At 45.7% G+C, this 18,816-nt stretch overlaps 1 protein-coding gene across 1 annotated transcript in view; it reads right to left on the bottom strand.

The window, feature by feature from the left end:
- The window catches only part of PTER (phosphotriesterase related), a 99,835-nt gene extending 90,199 nt beyond the window's left edge, over positions 1-9,636 (bottom strand). Inside the window, exon 1 of the mRNA XM_056519170.1 lies at positions 9,389-9,636. Within this exon, the coding sequence (XP_056375145.1) occupies position 9,389 (1 nt within the window). The 5' untranslated portion in view covers positions 9,390-9,636. The remainder of the gene's footprint in view (positions 1-9,388) is intronic.
- Positions 9,637-18,816: the final 9,180 nt, after the last annotated feature.

Here is an 18,816-nt window from a genome sequence, read left to right as displayed (position 1 = left end):
ATTCACCTAGCCACTCGCATTGACATGCGTTTTTCCGAAAGGCGTCAGGAACTCCGCCAAGATATGGACTCTGTTCGCACGAGGCGTTTCTTCTCCTCGGCTCCTCTCTCCTCTGGTCCCCTGCAATCTGTTCCTGTGCCTCCCGCCGTGGAGGCTATGCAGGTCGACCGGTCTCGCCTGACACCTCAAGAGAGGTCACGATGCCGTATGGAGAACCTCTGCCTGTACTGTGCTAGTACCGAACACTTCCTGAGAGATTGTCCTATCCGTCCTCCCCGCCTGGAAGGACGTACGCTGACTCCGCACAAAGGTGAGACAGTCCTTGATGTCTACTCAGCTTCTCCACGTCTTACTGTGCCTGTGCGGATGTCTGCCTCTGCCTTCTCCTTCTCTACAGTGGCCTTCTTGGACTCTGGATCTGCAGGAAATTTTATTTTGGCCTCTCTCGTCAACAGGTTCAACATCCCGGTGACCAGTCTCGCCAGACCCCTCTACATCAATTGTGTAAATAATGAAAGATTGGACTGTACCATACGTTTCCGCACGGAGCCCCTTCTTATGAGCATCGGATCTCATCACGAGAGGATTGAACTTTTGGTCCTCCCCAATTGCACCTCGGAAATTCTCCTTGGACTTCCCTGGCTTCAACTTCATTCCCCTACCCTGGATTGGTCCACTGGGGAGATCAAGAGTTGGGGGTCCTCTTGTTCCAAGAACTGTCTAAAACCGGTTCCCAGTAACCCTTGCCGTAACTCTGTGGTTCCTCCAGTAACCGGTCTCCCTAAGGCCTATATGGACTTCGCGGATGTGTTCTGCAAAAAACAAGCTGAGACTCTACCTCCTCACAGGCCTTATGATTGCCCTATCGACCTCCTCCCGGGCACTACTCCACCCCGGGGCAGAATTTATCCTCTCTCTGCCCCAGAGACTCTTGCCATGTCCGAATACGTCCAGGAGAATCTAAAAAAGGGCTTTATCCGTAAATCCTCCTCTCCTGCCGGAGCCGGATTTTTCTTTGTGTCCAAAAAGGATGGCTCCCTACGTCCTTGCATTGACTACCGCGGTCTTAATAAAATCACGGTTAAGAACCGCTACCCCTTACCCCTCATCTCTGAACTCTTTGATCGCCTCCAAGGTGCCCACATCTTCACTAAATTGGACTTAAGAGGCGCCTATAACCTCATCCGCATCAGAGAGGGGGACGAGTGGAAAACGGCATTTAACACCAGAGATGGACACTTTGAGTATCTGGTCATGCCCTTTGGACTGTGCAACGCCCCTGCCGTCTTCCAAGACTTTGTCAATGAAATTTTTCGTGATCTGTTATACTCCTGTGTTGTTGTATATCTGGACGATATCCTAATTTTTTCTGCCAATCTAGAAGAACACCGCCAGCATGTCCGTATGGTTCTTCAGAGACTTCGTGACAACCAACTCTATGCCAAAATTGAGAAATGTCTGTTTGAATGCCAATCTCTTCCTTTTCTAGGATATTTGGTCTCTGGCCAGGGACTACAGATGGATCCAGACAAACTCTCTGCCGTCTTAGATTGGCCACGCCCCTCCGGACTCCGTGCCATCCAACGCTTTTTGGGGTTCGCCAATTATTACAGGCAATTTATTCCACATTTTTCTACCATTGTGGCTCCTATCGTGGCTTTAACCAAAAAAAATGCTGATCCCAAGTCCTGGCCTCCTCAAGCAGAAGACGCCTTTAAACGACTCAAGTCTGCCTTTTCTTCGGCTCCCGTCCTCTCCAGACCTGACCCTTCCAAACCCTTCCTATTGGAGGTTGATGCCTCCTCAGTGGGAGCTGGAGCTGTTCTTCTACAAAAAAATTCTTCCGGGCATGCTGTCACTTGTGGTTTTTTCTCTAGGACCTTCTCTCCAGCGGAGAGGAACTACTCCATCGGGGATCGAGAGCTTCTAGCCATTAAATTAGCACTTGAGGAATGGAGGCATCTGCTGGAGGGATCAAGTTCTCCTGTTATTATCTACACCGACCACAAGAACCTCTCCTACCTCCAGTCTGCCCAACGGCTGAATCCTCGCCAGGCCCGGTGGTCTCTGTTCTTTGCCCGATTTAATTTTGAGATTCACTTTCGTCCTGCCGATAAGAACATTAGGGCCGATGCTCTCTCTCGTTCCTCGGATGCCTCAGAAGTTGAACTCTCTCCGCAACACATCATTCCACCTGACTGCCTGATCTCCACTTCTCCTGCCTCCATCAGGCAGACTCCTCCAGGAAAGACCTTTGTTTCTCCTCGCCAACGCCTCGGAATCCTCAAATGGGGTCACTCCTCCCATCTCGCAGGTCATGCGGGTATCAAGAAATCTGTGCAACTCATCTCCCGCTTCTATTGGTGGCCGACTCTGGAGACGGATGTTGTGGACTTTGTGCGAGCCTGCACTATCTGTGCCCGGGATAAGACTCCTCGCCAGAAGCCCGCTGGTTTTCTTCATCCTCTGCCTGTCCCCGAACAGCCTTGGTCTCTGATTGGTATGGATTTTATTACTGATTTACCCCCTTCCCGTGGCAACACTGTTATTTGGGTGGTCGTTGATCGATTCTCCAAAATGGCACATTTCATCCCTCTTCCTGGTCTTCCTTCTGCGCCTCAGTTGGCTAAACAATTTTTTGTACACATTTTTCGTCTTCACGGATTGCCTACGCAGATTGTCTCGGATAGAGGCGTCCAATTCGTGTCTAAATTCTGGAGGGCTCTCTGTAAACAACTCAAGATTAAATTAAATTTTTCTTCTGCATATCATCTCCAGTCCAATGGACAAGTAGAAAGGATTAACCAGATCTTGGGTGATTATTTGCGACATTTTGTTTCCTCCCGCCAGGATGACTGGGCAGATCTCCTCCCATGGGCCGAATTCTCGTATAACTTCAGGGTCTCTGAGTCTTCCTCCAAATCCCCATTTTTCGTGGTGTACGGCCGTCACCCTCTTCCCCCCCTCCCTACTCCCTTGCCCTCTGGTCTGCCCGCTGTGGATGAAATTTCTCGTGACCTTTCCATCATATGGAGAGAGACCCAAAATTCTCTCTTACAGGCTTCATCACGCATGAAGAAGTTCGCGGATAAGAAAAGAAGAGCTCCCCCCGTTTTTTCCCCTGGAGACAAGGTATGGCTCTCCGCTAAATATGTCCGCTTCCGTGTCCCTAGCTACAAGTTGGGACCACGCTATCTTGGTCCTTTCAAAATTTTGTGTCAAATTAATCCTGTCTCTTATAAACTTCTTCTTCCTCCCTCTCTTCGTATCCCTAATGCCTTTCACGTCTCTCTTCTCAAACCACTCATCCTCAACCGTTTTTCTCCCAAGTCTGTTCCTCCCACTCCTGTTTCCGGCTCCTCGGACATCTTCTCGGTCAAAGAAATTTTAGCTGCCAAAAAGGTCAGAGGGAGAAATTTTTTTTTAGTGGACTGGGAGGGTTGTGGTCCTGAAGAGAGATCCTGGGAACCTGAGGACAACATCCTAGACAAAAGTCTGCTCCTCAGGTTCTCAGGCTCTAAGAAGAGGGGGAGACCCAAGGGGGGGGGTACTGTTACGCCGAGCGCTCCGGGTCCCCGCTCCTCCCCGGAGCGCTCGCTTCACTCTCCCCGCGGCAGCGCTCCGGTCACGTCCTCTGACCCGGGGCGCTGCGATTCCGCTGCCAGCCGGGATGCGATTCGCGATGCGGGTAGCGCCCGCTCGCGATGCGCACCCCGGCTCCCCTACCTGACTCGCTCTCCGTCTGTTCTGTCCCGGCGCGCGCGGCCCCGCTCCCTAGGGCGCGCGCGCGCCGGGTCTCTGCGATTTAAAGGGCCACTGCGCCGCTGATTGGCGCAGTGGTTCCAATTAGTGTTTACACCTGTGCACTTCCCTATATCACCTCACTTTCCCTTCACTCCCTCGCCGGATCTTGTTGCCTTAGTGCCAGTGAAAGCGTTCCTTGTGTGTTCCTTGCCTGTGTTTCCAGACCTTCTGCCGTTGCCCCTGACTACGATCCTTGCTGCCTGCCCCGACCTTCTGCTACGTCCGACCTTGCTTTTGCCTACTCCCTTGTACCGCGCCTATCTTCAGCAGCCAGAGAGGTGAGCCGTTGCTAGTGGATACGACCTGGTCACTACCGCCGCAGCAAGACCATCCCGCTTTGCGGCGGGCTCTGGTGAAAACCAGTAGTGGCTTAGAACCGGTCCACTAGCACGGTCCACGCCAATCCCTCTCTGGCACAGAGGATCCACTACCTGCCAGCCGGCATCGTGACAGCTTGTCTTGGGGCTAAATGTTGTGAGATAACCATAACACTGTGGCTATCTTTTTGTGAACTGGCTATTTCCTGTTGGAGTTTGTTCTCTCAAACTACAAGTCCCATGATTCCTTGTTTGTAAGTCTTAGGTCACTTTTCTCCCTCCCACACATCACCCACCCCACCCATTGAAACAAACCTGGGATCCTTTCCATGCAATAGACCAGTGTTTTCTGACCAGGGTGCCTCCAGCTGTTGCAAAACTACAATTCTTACAGAATGATCTCCATCCCACCCAGCAGTCGCTCCATCCATTGAGGTAAAGACCGGCTCCCTATCACCACCTGACTAGTGATGTACTGTCTCGGGCCGCACTGCAATCCGAAAAAACCCTGATACTACAGTCATTTTGTATGCTGTTAAGAATAAATTTTGGGGCAAAAATCACAGAAGAATTCTGAGACCACCATATAACAGAGGTACAGATACTATATTATGAACTACACTAACTTTACAGCCTCTGTAGCATAGTCAAATAAAAAAAGATCCCGGAATACCCTTTTCACACCCATTTCTTCACTTCTTCTTGACCAAAATGTTTTACATGGCTTTCTCACAGTCTACCCAAATTCCAATAAAACAAAGCAATGCACAATCTTTACAGGTACACCCTAATGTCACTTAGCGGTTAAGGGAACTACTAAACTTCTTGGCTTGTCTTTGCTCAGCCATGAGATATGATATATGAGATATGGGTTAAAAGGGTACTCCACTGGCCAGCGTTCAGAAACAAAAGTTCCGAACTCTGTTTTCACGCTGCTGGGATCGGCCACGCCCCTTGTGATGTCATGGTCATGCCCCCTCAATGCAATTCTATGGGAGGTGCCTGACGGCCGTCACGCACCCTCCCATAGACTTGCAATAATGGGGCACGGCCATGGCGTCACAAGCCTCCGCCCCGCATCACCAGTCATCCGGCACAGAGCGAAGTTTGGAGTGCCGCAGCCAAGATCGCGGGGGTCCTGCCGCTGGGGCGGGGATAAGATGTCTAGGGGCGGAGTACCCCTTTAAGGCAACTCACAGTCACAATAGGCAATACTCATCCATAGGGGCACAGGCTGCTTCATCGATTGATTCTCGGCAGAACACTACTGTTACTTGTTGTAGACTGACAACTGGAGCCTCTTTAACCACTCTTAATTGACCAGGCCCAGCCAGAAGCCCTTATGTCCTGGACTGCAATAAAGCCCTTGTATCCACAGATTTATCCTAGATGAATTGTAGTAACTTGGTTCTCTTGACTTGGATATTTAGCTCTCTTCACTGGGATTTAGGCCCATGTGACCCAAGGCTTTGTAGACTCACACACCTATCTGCTATTTCTACTCTACACACAACACTGACTAAACTCTCCTCTCTAGGCAGGATGAAGCGTCACCTATGACGTGAAACGATTTTTTGCCCTACTGCACACGCCCCACACCTGTGTTCCACTCGTCCGCTCCCCTGACCCTATGCTGTATTGGAATGTTACCTGCATGATGTCTGTTGCCGTGCATATTCCAGAATAAAGCTGCTCGTGTTCCCTGGACCGGTGAGTGCAATATCTTTCGTCTCCATGTGTACATGCCTCCTCTCTAGAACCTTCTCTCAACTAGAAAGGAGATTGGTGGCTGAGCAGGGACCTCCCCCTTTCTAGAACCTTCATCATAAGGAGGGGTATAATAAGGTTTAAAACCTTTGAATATTTGCTCTGACATAATAAAATGTAACCACTCAATTTCACTACAGTACATAAGATACCATGTCACTGCTGAGAAAAACAGTATAATAGAACTTCAAGACATGGCAACAACAATAAAGTGCTGGAGTTGGAGTTACGTGTCTACGTAGTGGGACACAGCGCAATGAAAGGTAGCACCAGTATATAGATAAGACAGGATCATGCCATTCACAGTAGGTGATGGTCACAACTCACCTGCTCCCCCTAGAAAAGAGGGAGATCTGGCACTGCCCGTTCGTGCAATAAAGGAATCAAGAGATAGGAGGTGAGACCAGGCTGGAGTCTCACAATGTTACCCGTAGAATTGGTGCTCTATTGTAGTCAGTAATTCAATATCCATACAAGATGAGAGGAAAAATAAGACAATGGCACTCACCATCCAGTTAATTCTTATTTATTGGATCTTCATCACAAATGCAGACGAGACACTATGCTTCTACAGGGAGGCATCACAGAAGCAGGAACGCCACAATTGTTTCATACACCGGAATGTACTTTCTCAACTCACCTGCTCCCCCCACCTGCACAGTGACCACTGCGTTAGAAGCAGATACCTGAATCTTTGCATGTACGGCTGCAGTGCTTAATTCCTTTTTTAGCCTTTTGTATGATTACACATTAGTTAGCCATGTTTTAAAGGGGTACTTCGGTGGAAAACATTATTTTTTATATATATAAACTGGCTCCAGCAAGTTATACAGATTTTTAAATTACTTCTATCAAAAATCTTAACCCTTCCAGTACTTATCAGCTGCTGTACACTCCAGAGGTTTGAGCTGTTCTTTTCTGTCTGACCACAGTGCTCTCTGCTGACACCTCTGTCCATGTCAGGAACTGTCCGGAGTAGAAGCAAATCCCCATAGCAAACCTCTCCTGCTCTGGACAGTTCCTGATATGAACAGAGGTGTTGGCAGAGAGCACTGTGGTCAGACAGAAAATAACAACTCAACTTCCTCTGGAGCATACAGCAGCTGATAAGTATTGGAAGGGTTAAGATTTTTTTAATATAAATAATTTGAAAATCTGTATAACTTTCTGGCACCAGTTACATAGTTACATAGTTACATAGTTAGTACGGTCGAAAAAAGACATATGTCCATCAAGTTCAACCAGGGAATTAAGGGGTAGGGGTGTGGCGCGATATTGGGGAAGGGATGAGATTTTATATTTCTTCATAAGCATTAATCTTATTTTGTTCCAGGAATGTATCTAAGGCTGGGTCCACACTACGTTTTGTCCCATACGGGAGCGCATACGGCAGGGGGGAGCTAAAAGCTCGCGCACCCGTATGTGACCGTATGCGCTCCCGTATGTCATTCATTTCAATGAGCCGACCGGAGTGAAACGTTCGGTCCGGTCGGCTCATTTTTGCGCCGTATGCGCTTTTACAACCGGACCTAAAACTGTGGTCAACCACGGTTTTAGGTCCGGTTGTAAAAGCGCATACGGCGCAAAAATGAGCCGACCGGACCGAACGTTTCACTCCGGTCGGCTCATTGAAATGAATGACATACGGGAGCGCATACGGTAACATACGGGAGCGCGAGCTTTTAGCTCCCCCCTGCCGTATGCGCTCCCGTATGGGACAAAACGTAGTGTGGACCCAGCCTAATCCTGTTTTAAAGCTGTTAATTGTTCCTGCTGTGACCAGTTCCTGAGGTAGACTGTTCCATAAATTCACAGTCCTCACGGTAAAGAAGGCGTGTCGCCCCTTGAGACTAAACTTTTTCTTCTCCAGACGGAGGGAGTGCCCCCTCGTCCTTTGGGGGGGTTTAACCTGGAACAGTTTTTCTCCATATTTTTTGTATGGGCCATTAATATACTTATATACGTTTATCATATCCCCCTTTAAACGTCTCTTCTCAAGACTAAACAATTGTAACTCCTTTAATCGCTCCTCATAGCTAAGATGATCCATGCCCCATATTAGTTTAGTCGCGCGTCTCTGCACCCTTTCCAACTCCGCAGTGTCCCTTTTATGGACAGGTGCCCAAAACTGAACAGCATATTCCAGGTGAGGCCGTACCAATGCTTTATAAAGGGGGAGTATTATGTCCCTGTCCCTTGAGTCCATGCCTCTTTTGATACATGACAATATCCTGCCGGCTTTGGAAGCAGCAGCCTGACATTGCATGCTATTCTGTAGTCTGTGATCTACAAGTACACCCAGATCCTTCTCTACCAGTGACTCTGCCAGTTTAATCCCCCCTAAGACATACGATGCATGCAGGTTATTAGTACCCAGATGCATAACTTTACATTTATCCACATTGAACCTCATTTGCCAAGTGGATGCCCAGACACTTAGTCTATCCAAGTCATCTTGTAACCTATGCACATCCTCTATAGACTGTACTGTCATAAAATAAATGTTTTCCACCAGAGTACCCCTTTAATTACTGCACCTGGGTGTATTTAATGGCAATGCATCATGGGTTTGGTATCTTTTGATAAAGAGCGCATGGGCTCGAAACACATCAAAATGGGATAATAAAAAAAAATATTAAGTTTGTTGTTCATTCATGCTGCTTTATGGATTAAAGGGGTACTCCACTGGAAAAAAAATGTTTTAAAATCAACTGGTGCCAGAAAGTTAAACAGATTTGTAAATTACTTCTATTAAAAAATCTTAATCCTTCCAGTACTTGTCAGCTTTTGTATGCTACAGAAGAAGTTCTTTTTCTTTTTGAATTTCCTTTCTGTCTGACCACAGTGCTCTCTGCTGACACCTCTGTCCATTTTAGGAACTGTACAGAGTAGGAGCAAATCCCCATAGCAAACCTCTCCTGCTCTGGACAGTTCCTAAAATGGACAGAGGTGTCAGCAGAGAGCACTGTGGTTAGGCAGAAAGGAAATTCAAAAAGAAAAGAACTTCCTGTGGAGAAAAAAACTGCTGATAAGTACTGGAAGGATTAAGATTTTTTTTAATAGAAGTAATTTACAAATCTGTTTAACTTTCTGGCACCAGATGATTTAAAAAAAAAAAAATAATAAAATTAAAATACATATGTTTTCCAGTGGACTGTGGTCAGGCAGAAAGGAAATTCAAAAAGAAAAGAGCTTCCTGTGTAGGATGCAGCAGCTCATGAGTACTGGAAGGATTAAGATTTTTAAATAGAAGTAATTTACCAATCTGTATAACTTTCTGACACCAGTTTGTTCCAAACGCTGAGCAGCAGAGTACCCCTTTAAGAGCAAAAATAAAACATTGTTTTTTCCAGTATCTGTCTCTAATCTGTAAAAAAAAAAAAAATGTTAAGAAATGAAGGAAATACCCGTATAATGTATTTGTTTGTTCTGTTCTTTGGTATATTCAAGTGTTGTTTTCCTTACAGTATTTTCCTCCCAGCAGCCTCTTTGCCACCTACTTATATAGTAAGCGCAGGATCGGGCCAGGATCTCATACACTTCGTGCCCATTTTACTCCCAATTAGAAGCAATTAGCAACTTCGCTCATTAGTACCATGTGAGGCGAGATACCGGAGCTGTAAACACCTTGGTGTAGGGGGCGAGCACACAGAGCATTGTTCTCATCATCCAGTACAAGCATCCATGTCATTGTATGAATATATATACCCTACTGGTAAACCAGGGTATTCCTCCCCTCCACCTGTGATCAGAGACATTGGGGGAGATTTATCAAAACCTGGCCAGAGGAAAAGTTGCCCATAGCAACCAATCAGATTGCTTCTTTCATTTTTCAGAGGCCTTTTCAAAAGTGAAAGAAGCGATCTGATTGGTTGCTATGGACAACTCAGCAACTTTTCCTTTACACAGGTTTTGATAAATCTCCCCCTTATGTACATAAAAACTTCACAGGTCTGTAACAACTAAAAAGAACCTGTCAGCATGACTTTTTGTATCTATCGGTAGTACAGAATAAATGATCTTTGCTATATAACTTAAAGGGGTACTCCCGTGGAAAACTTTTTTAAAATCAACTGGTGCCAGAAAGTTAAACAGATTTGTAATTTACTTCTATTAAAAGATCTTAATCCTTCCAGTACTTATTAGTTGCTGAATACTACAGAAGAAATGGTTTTCGTTTTGGAACACAGAGCTCTCTGCTGACATCATAACCACAGTGCTCTCTGCTGACATCTCTGTCCATTTTAAGAACTGTCCAGAGTAGAAGAAAATCCCCATGCAAAACATATGCTGCACTGGACAGTTCCTAAAATGGACAGAGATGTCAGCATAGAGCACTGTGATCATGATGTCAGCAGAGAGCACTGTGTTCCAAAAAGAAAACCATTTCCTCTGTAGTATTCAGCAGCTAATTAGTACTGGAAGGATTAAGATTTTTTTTTATAGAAGTAATTTACAAATCTGTTTAGCTTTCTGGCACCAGTTGATTAAAAAAAAAGTTTTCCACGGGAGTACCCCTTTAAAGGGGTACTCCACTGCCCCAGCGTTCGAAACATTTTGTTATGAACGTGGGTGCGGGCTGCGGGGGTTGTGATGTCACGACCATGCCCCTCGTGATGTTACACCACACCCCCTCAATGCAAGTCCCATAGACTTGCATTGAGGGGGTGTAGCGTGATGTTAACATTAGTGTTGAGCACAAATATTTGTAATGCGAATTTTTATCGCGAATATTGGCACTTTGCAATTTCGCGAATATTTACAATATAGTGCTATATATTTGTAATGAAGAATATTCTTCTTTTTTTGTTTTTTCACATGCAAATTGTTCTACGAATTTTCCATGCGAATTTTCATTTTTTGTTTGTTTGTTTTTTACATGTGAATTTTTATGCAAATTTTTATGCGGAAAAAAGTGAATGAACATAGCGAATATGCGAATTTCGCGAACATAGGACGAATAATCGTCAATATATTTGCGAAATATCACAAATGTGAATAAGGCCCCTGCTGCTCATCACTAGTAACCATGGGCATGACCGTGACGTCACGACGCCCACACCCAGCATTCATAACAAAATGTTTTGAACGCTGGGGAAGTGGAGTACCCCTTTAATAATCTGAAGTGATGTCTTTCACGCTTTCCATAAGCATGTAGTCCCCTATCCTGGCCCTCTGAGAGGTGAGGAACCTCTCCAGTTGGTGGAAAGACCCTCTTCACTAACACAGTGCGGAATGGTGGAGAAGAGGGGAGGAGGGAAATGATGCTGCACAACCATGTGGCTTGAGAACCCAATGCAAAATCTATAACAGTTCCAAAACGTATCATAATACTAGATGAGAAACAAAGAGGGGGAAATGCTGTGGGGTTCAATCAACTATGTCACCCAGCCGCCAGACGTGTACTAACCTTTTAGAGTTGCTCAAAGGATAAGCTCAGCTCTATAGTAGGTATATAGCTAAAGTCTAAGTGCTAAAGTCACTATTGTCCCCTCACAGAGGACAAGGAATCCAAGAAGTGCAGCAGGTACCAACCAGGAGCCGGTTGTAGAGATTCCCTGGACAAACAGATCCAATTGCTGTTTGTGTTCCATGTGCTGTATAAATAGCTTCATGCCTGAGGAAAGTCCATGATTGTTTTATTCCTTATTCTGATCATTCCAATAAATACCTTTCAGCTAGTCATAACTGACTGGTGGCATTTGGGAAGCACATGGAATCATAGCCATTAGCAGCCTTTGGATCCCACCAGCGCCCAATTGGTCCTGGAATATTTACAACCAGCTCCTGATTGGTACCTGTTGCAGTTCATAATATTTCCGTCTTTTACAGGGCTGGTGCAAGGATTTTTTTGCCACCCTAGGCAAAAGCTAATTTTGCCGCTCCTTGATCCTGCCCATTTACTCTGCTCTTTGATATGCCGGACATTACTACTGGGGTGACACACTGTAGCAAACCTCCTCCTCATGTTATCACCTTACTACTGGGGTGACACACTGTAACAAACCTCCTCCTCATGTAATCTCCTTACTACTGGGGTGACACACTGTAACAAACCTCCTCCTCATGTAATCTCCTTACTACTGGGGTGACACACTGTAACAAATCCCCTCCTCATGTAATCTCCTTACTACTGGGGTGACACACTGTAACAAACCTCCTCCTCATGTTATCACCTTACTACTGGGGTGACACACTGTAACAAATCCCCTTCTCATGTAATATCCTTACTACTGGGGTGACACACTGTAACAAACCCCCTCATCATGTAATTTCTTTACTACTGGGGTGACACACTAACTACTGGGGTGACACACTGTAACATACCTTCTCCCCATGTAATCACCTAATACTGGGGTGACACACTGTAACAAATCTCCTCCTCATGTAATCTTCTTACTACTAGGGTGACACACTGTAACAAACCTCCTCCCCATGTAATATCCTTACTACTGGGGTGTCACACTGTAACAAACCCCCTCCTCATGTAATTTACTTACTACTGGGGTGACACACTGTAACAAACCACCTTCTCATGTTATCACCTAACTACTGGGGTGACACACTGTAACATACCTTCTCCCCATGTAATCACCTAATACTGGGGTGACACACTGTAATAAACCTCCTCCTCATGTAATCTTCTTACTACTAGGGTGACATACTGTAACAAACCTCCTCCCCATGTAATATCCTTACTACTGGGGGTGTCACACTGTAACAAACCCCCTCCTCATATAATTTACTTACTACTGGGGCGACACACTGTAACAAACCACCTTCTCATGTTATCACCTAACTACTGGGGTGACACACTGTAACAAACCTCCTCCTCATGTAATCTCCTTACTACTGGGGTGACACACTGTAACAAACCTCCTCATGTAATATGTAAAAAAAAATATGTAAAAAAAAACCCTGCCCATGTAAACTCCTTATTACTGGAGTGACACACTGTAACAAACCTCCTCCTCATGTTATCCCCTTACTACTAGGGTGATACACAGTAACAAATCCCCTCCTCATGCAATTTCCTTACTACTGGGACGACACACTGTAACAAACCCCCTCCCCATGTAATCACCTTGCTACTAGAGTGACACACTGTAACAAACCCCCTCCCCATGTAATCACCTTACTACTGGGGTGACACACTGTAACAAACCTCCTCCTCATGTAATCTTCTTACTATTGGGGTGACACACTGTAACAAATCCCCTCCCCATGTAATCACCTTACTACTAGAGTGACACACTGTAACAAACCCCCTCCCCATGTAATCACCTTACTACTGGGGTGACACACTGTAACAAACCTCCTCCTCATGTAATCTTCTTACTATTGGGGTGACACACTGTAACAAATCCCCTCCTCATGTTATCACCTTACTACTGGGGTGACACGCTGTAACAAACCTCCTCCTCATGTAATCTCCTTACTACTGGGGCGACACACTGTAACAAACCCCCTCCCCATGTAATCACCTTACTACATGGGTGACACATTGTAACAAACCTCCTCCTCTTAATCTCCTTACTACTGGGGTGACACACTGCAACAAACCTCCTCCACATGTAATCTTACTACTGGGGTGACACACTGCAACAAGCTTCCTCCTCATGTAATCACCTTACTACTGGGGTGACACACTGTAACAAACCTTCTCCTCATGTAATGTCCTTACTCCTGGGGTGACACACTGTAACAAACCCCCTCCCCATGTAATCACCTTACTACTAGGGTGACACATTGTAACAAACCCCTTCCTCATGTAATCTCCTTACTACTGGGGTGACACACTGTAGCAAACCTCATACACATGTAATCTTGCTACTGGGGTGACACACTGTAACAAACCCCCTCCCCATGTAATCACCTTACTACTAGGGTGACACACTGTAAAACAAACCCCTTCCTCATGTAATATCCTTACTACTGGGATGACACACTGTAACAAACCTCCTCAGGTAAATAACACTGAGGTGCAGATTTCTTCACACAGAACAGGATAGCAGTGGTTGTGCAGGAATCATGTGACCTCCACTTCAGATCAGCCCCGTCTCCTCCACAGCATCACCAAAGGTCCTTCAGCAACTACAGGTATCTCTCTTAGGGCTTGTTCACACGGCCGTCTGTCCCCGTTTTTTTTTTATTCCCGTTTCAGTTCCATGTTTGCAGACTGTAAACGGATTAAAAGCGGTTTAAAAAAAATCCAATTCATGTCAATAGGATTTTTTTTACAATCTGTTTACATCCGTTTGCACCCGTCTGCACTCATTTCCATTTTTTTCATGGAAGAAAAAGACGGCACATGCAGTATTTTTTCTTCCGTGAAAAAAACTGAAGAAAACACGGACATCATAATTTTAACGTTGAAGTCTATGGCAAACGGATGAACCTTTAATGTCAGCCGTTTGCACCCGGGTTTAAAATATCCATAATTACATCTAAGCATGCTCAGAAGAGGTGACATCAGCAGACTCCTACAGTGTTGTGGGACTACTACTACTCCCATCATGGAAACAAGTCTGTTCCATGATGGGAGTAGTAATTCCCTGGCTGCGGGAGTCTGCAAGTGGTTGGGGGGACTACATTAGTGTTTGTACTACTATCCCCATCATGGATCAGACTCTGTTCCATAATGGGGGTAGTAGTACAGGGGCTGAGGGATTGATCGCACCGGGTCTCACTTCTGAGACCTGATCCGATCAGAAGTTATTAAGCAGGGGAGCGGGCGGCATGGTCTGCAACCCTGCAATGTACACAATGTATTTTACTTTCATTTTTAAATTTCCCGCGGGGAGCTCTGAATGGCCGGTACTGAGGAGCCAATCAGGGCTCCCTGCAGGGATTTTAAAATGGACAATGTATATTAAAAGCGCTGGGGGGGGGGGGGGGGGGGGGGGGGGGCGGGGGGGAAGATATATAGCGCTATATATCTAGCCCCCCAGCGCATTTATAAAGATATAACCCCCCCCCCCCCCCCCCCCCCCCCCCCCGGGGTCACATAAATGTTTTGGTTTGTTTTGGTAGATGAGGGGTTAAGGTTAACCTATAGTTTGTGACGCCAGGCTGAGGGCTAGTGTGCTGAGATAATTCTCCGGCCTATCGCCGCCCTTCCCAGTAATGATAGGTGCATGCATAAAATGACTGAAGGTCCACAAGGTAGTTGAACTTGAACTTGGATAACTTTACTTAAATGCTTGCGGTACATCCAATGAACAGTAACAGTCTCAGGAATACAGTCTCTATATAGTTCAATGACTGACAGCTGTTGCGGACCTTGACTTCTGATATAGTCTGAGAATTTAGGGTAATTTGCGAAGATCCGTCCGGATTTAGGGGATAGATAAGTTCCGGTGATCTTAGGGATTGATACACTTACGATTCTGAATAGCTCAGCCGTTGCCGCAAGGCTCGGGCCTAACTCACTGCGGAAGATAGCTGCGCAGATCCTGCTCGTTTGACAGCCCGGAAACAAGAGAGAGAGTAATGGCCGCCGCTCCCTTATATGGGCAGGGGCAGGGCTGATTTTACTGGTCCAAGCAACTGTCACTCACCGTCACAGGGAGTGATGGGTGAAATACGTCACAGGGACCTCCAAAGGTCCTTAAGCCTAAAAACCATAGAGTTTACCTGATCACGTGACCCGCAGGTCCTGCTACACTCCGTACAGATAATTAACCATTTATATACATTTGTACAATCATATTTATATAAATCCTAAATAACTGCTAGATAAGTAATACCTAGATGAGAGGTGACAAGGGGTGGACTAGATACGAAGAACCCCGACGTCCTAGGGACTCTGGCTATGGGGACTTCTACACAGGTACCGTATAGGATGCGGTACCGGGATACCACATATATACTGTGGGGGTATATATTTTTGCGCTGACGGGGGTTATAATCTTTATAAATGCTCTGGGGGTTAGATATATAGCGCTATACATCTTGCCCCCCACAGCTAGGGTTGCCACCCTGCCGGTATTTTACCGGCACAGCCGGTATTTTCATCTACATTCCGGGCTGTGCCGGTAAATTTGGATGAAAAAATACCGGCCATGCAATGGCCAGTATTTTTCATTCACTGACAGGGGCGGACGGAGTAGCATCCCCAGAAGAGCACTGCTTTCATGACCGGCCGTACAATGCCCAGGTCTGACACCACCAGCCTGTGACAGGGAGAGCTCCGTGCGATGACAGGAAGAGACTGTACAGTGCTGGGGAGGGGGCGTGCACCTCCTGTCTCCTCTCTCCCCTCCCCCTCCTTCCCTCTGCCCCATGCAGTCTTACAACCCTCCATAGGCAGAGCAGGGAGGGGAGAGGAGGAGAGGCCGTGTATTCTGTCTCCATCTGCAGCGCAGGGCGGGTGAGTGTGTATATATGTGTCTGTGTGTATATATGTGTCTGTGTGTATATATGTGTCTGTGTATATATGTGTCTGTGTATATATGTGTCTGTGTATATATGTGTATGTGTCTGTGTGTATATATGTGTCTGTGTTTATATGTGTCTGTGTGTATATATGTGTCTGTGTATATATGTGTCTGTGTATATATGTGTATGTGTATATATGTGTCTGTGTGTATATATGTGTCTGTGTGTATATATGTGTCTGTGTTTATATGTGTCTGTATATATGTGTCTGTGTATATATGTGTACGTGTCTGTGTGTATATATGTGTCTGTGTATATATGTGTCTGTGTATATATGTGTATGTGTCTGTGTGTATATATGTGTCTGTGTTTATATGTGTCTGTGTGTATATATGTGTCTGTGTTTATATGTGTCTGTATATATGTGTCTGTGTGTATATGTGTCTGTATATATGTGTACGTGTCTGTGTGTATATATGTGTCTGTGTATATATATGTGTCTGTGTGTATATATGTGTCTGTGTTTATATGTGTCTGTGTGTATATATGTGTCTGTGTGTATATATGTGTCTGTGTTTATATGTGTCTGTGTGTATATATGTGTCTGTGTTTATATGTGTCTGTGTGTATATATGTGTCTGTGTGTATATATGTGTCTGTGTTTATATGTGTCTGTGTGTATATATGTGTCTGTGTGTATATATGTGTCTGTGTTTATATGTGTCTGTGTGTATATATGTGTCTGTGTGTATATATGTGTCTGTGTGTATATATGTGTCTGTGTTTATATGTGTCTGTGTGTATATATGTGTCTGTGTGTATATATGTGTCTGTGTGTATATATGTGTCTGTGTTTATATGTGTCTGTGTGTATATATGTGTCTGTGTTTATATGTGTCTGTGTGTATATATGTGTCTGTGTGTATATATGTGTCTGTGTTTATATGTGTCTGTGTGTATATATGTGTCTGTGTGTATATATGTGTCTGTGTGTATATATGTGTCTGTGTGTATATATGTGTCTGTGTATATATGTGTCTGTGTTTATATGTGTCTGTGTGTGTATATGTGTCTGTGTATATATGTGTCTGTGTATATATGTGTCTGTGTATATATGTGTCTGTGTGTATATATGTGTCTGTGTATATGTGTCTGTGTGTATATGTGTCTGTGTGTATATGTGTCTGTGTGTATATGTGTCTGTATATATGTGTATGTGTCTGTGTGTATATATGTGTCTGTGTATATGTGTCTGTGTGTGTCTCTATGTGTCTGTGTATATATATGTGTGTGTAGGGGGGGGGGGGGGGTAAACTGCCTAATCTGGGGGACAACTATGCTGCCTAATCTGGGGGACAACTATGCTCCTAATCTGGGGGACAACTATGCTCCTAATCTGGGGGACAACTATGCTCCTAATCTGGGGGACAACTATGCTCCTAATCTGGGGGACAACTATGCTCCTAATCTGGGGGACAACTATGCTCCTAATCTGGGGGACAACTATGCTCCTAATCTGGGGGACAACTATGCTGCCTAATCTGGGGGACAACTATGCTGCCTAATCTGGGGGACATCTATGCTGCCTAATCTGGGGGACATCTATGCTGTCTAATCTGGGGGACAACTATGCTCCTAATCTGGGGGACAACTATGCTCCTAATCTGGGGGACAACTATGCTGCCTAATCTGGGGGACAACTATGCTCCTAATCTGGAGGACATCTATGCTGCCTAATCTGGGGGACAACTATGCTCCTAATCTGGGGGACAACTATGCTCCTAATCTGGGGGACAACTATGCTCCTAATCTGGGGGACAACTATGCTCCTAATCTGGGGGACAACTATGCTCCTAATCTGGGGGACAACTATGCTGCCTAATCTGAGGGACAACTATGCTCCTAATCTGGGGGACAACTATGCTTCTAATCTGGGGGACAACTGTGCTGCCTAATCTGGGGGACAACTATGCTCCTAATCTGGGGGACAACTATGCTCCTAATCTAGGGGACAACTATGCTCCTAATCTGGGGGACAACTATGCTCCTAATCTGGGGGACAACTATGCTCCTAATCTGGGGGACAACTATGCTCCTAATCTGGGGGACAACTGTGCTCCTAATCTGGGGGACAACTGTGCTCCTAATCTGGGGGACAACTATGCTCCTAATCTGGGGGACAACTATGCTGCCTACTCTGGGGGACAACTATGCTGCCTAATCTGGGGGACAACTATACTCCTAATCTGGGGGACATCTATGCTGCCTAATCTGGGGGACAACTATGCTCCTAATCTGGGGGACAACTATGCTCCTAATCTGGGGGACAACTATGCTGCCTACTCTGGGGGACAACTATGCTGCCTAATCTGGGGGACAACTATGCTGCCTAATCTGGGGGACAACTATGCTCCTAATCTGGGGGACAAGTATGCTCCTGATCTGGGGGACAACTATGCTGCCTAATCTGGGGGACAACTACCCGGCCCTCCACAATATTTTTAGTTTCTCATGTGGCCCCATGGGATAAATTATTGCCCACCCCCCC

The sequence above is a fragment of the Hyla sarda genome, chromosome 5, assembly GCF_029499605.1.
Source record: "Hyla sarda isolate aHylSar1 chromosome 5, aHylSar1.hap1, whole genome shotgun sequence".
Lineage (NCBI taxonomy): Eukaryota > Metazoa > Chordata > Amphibia > Anura > Hylidae > Hyla > Hyla sarda.
Note: the sequence above shows the minus strand (reverse complement) of the source record. Positions and strands in the feature narration are given on the sequence as shown.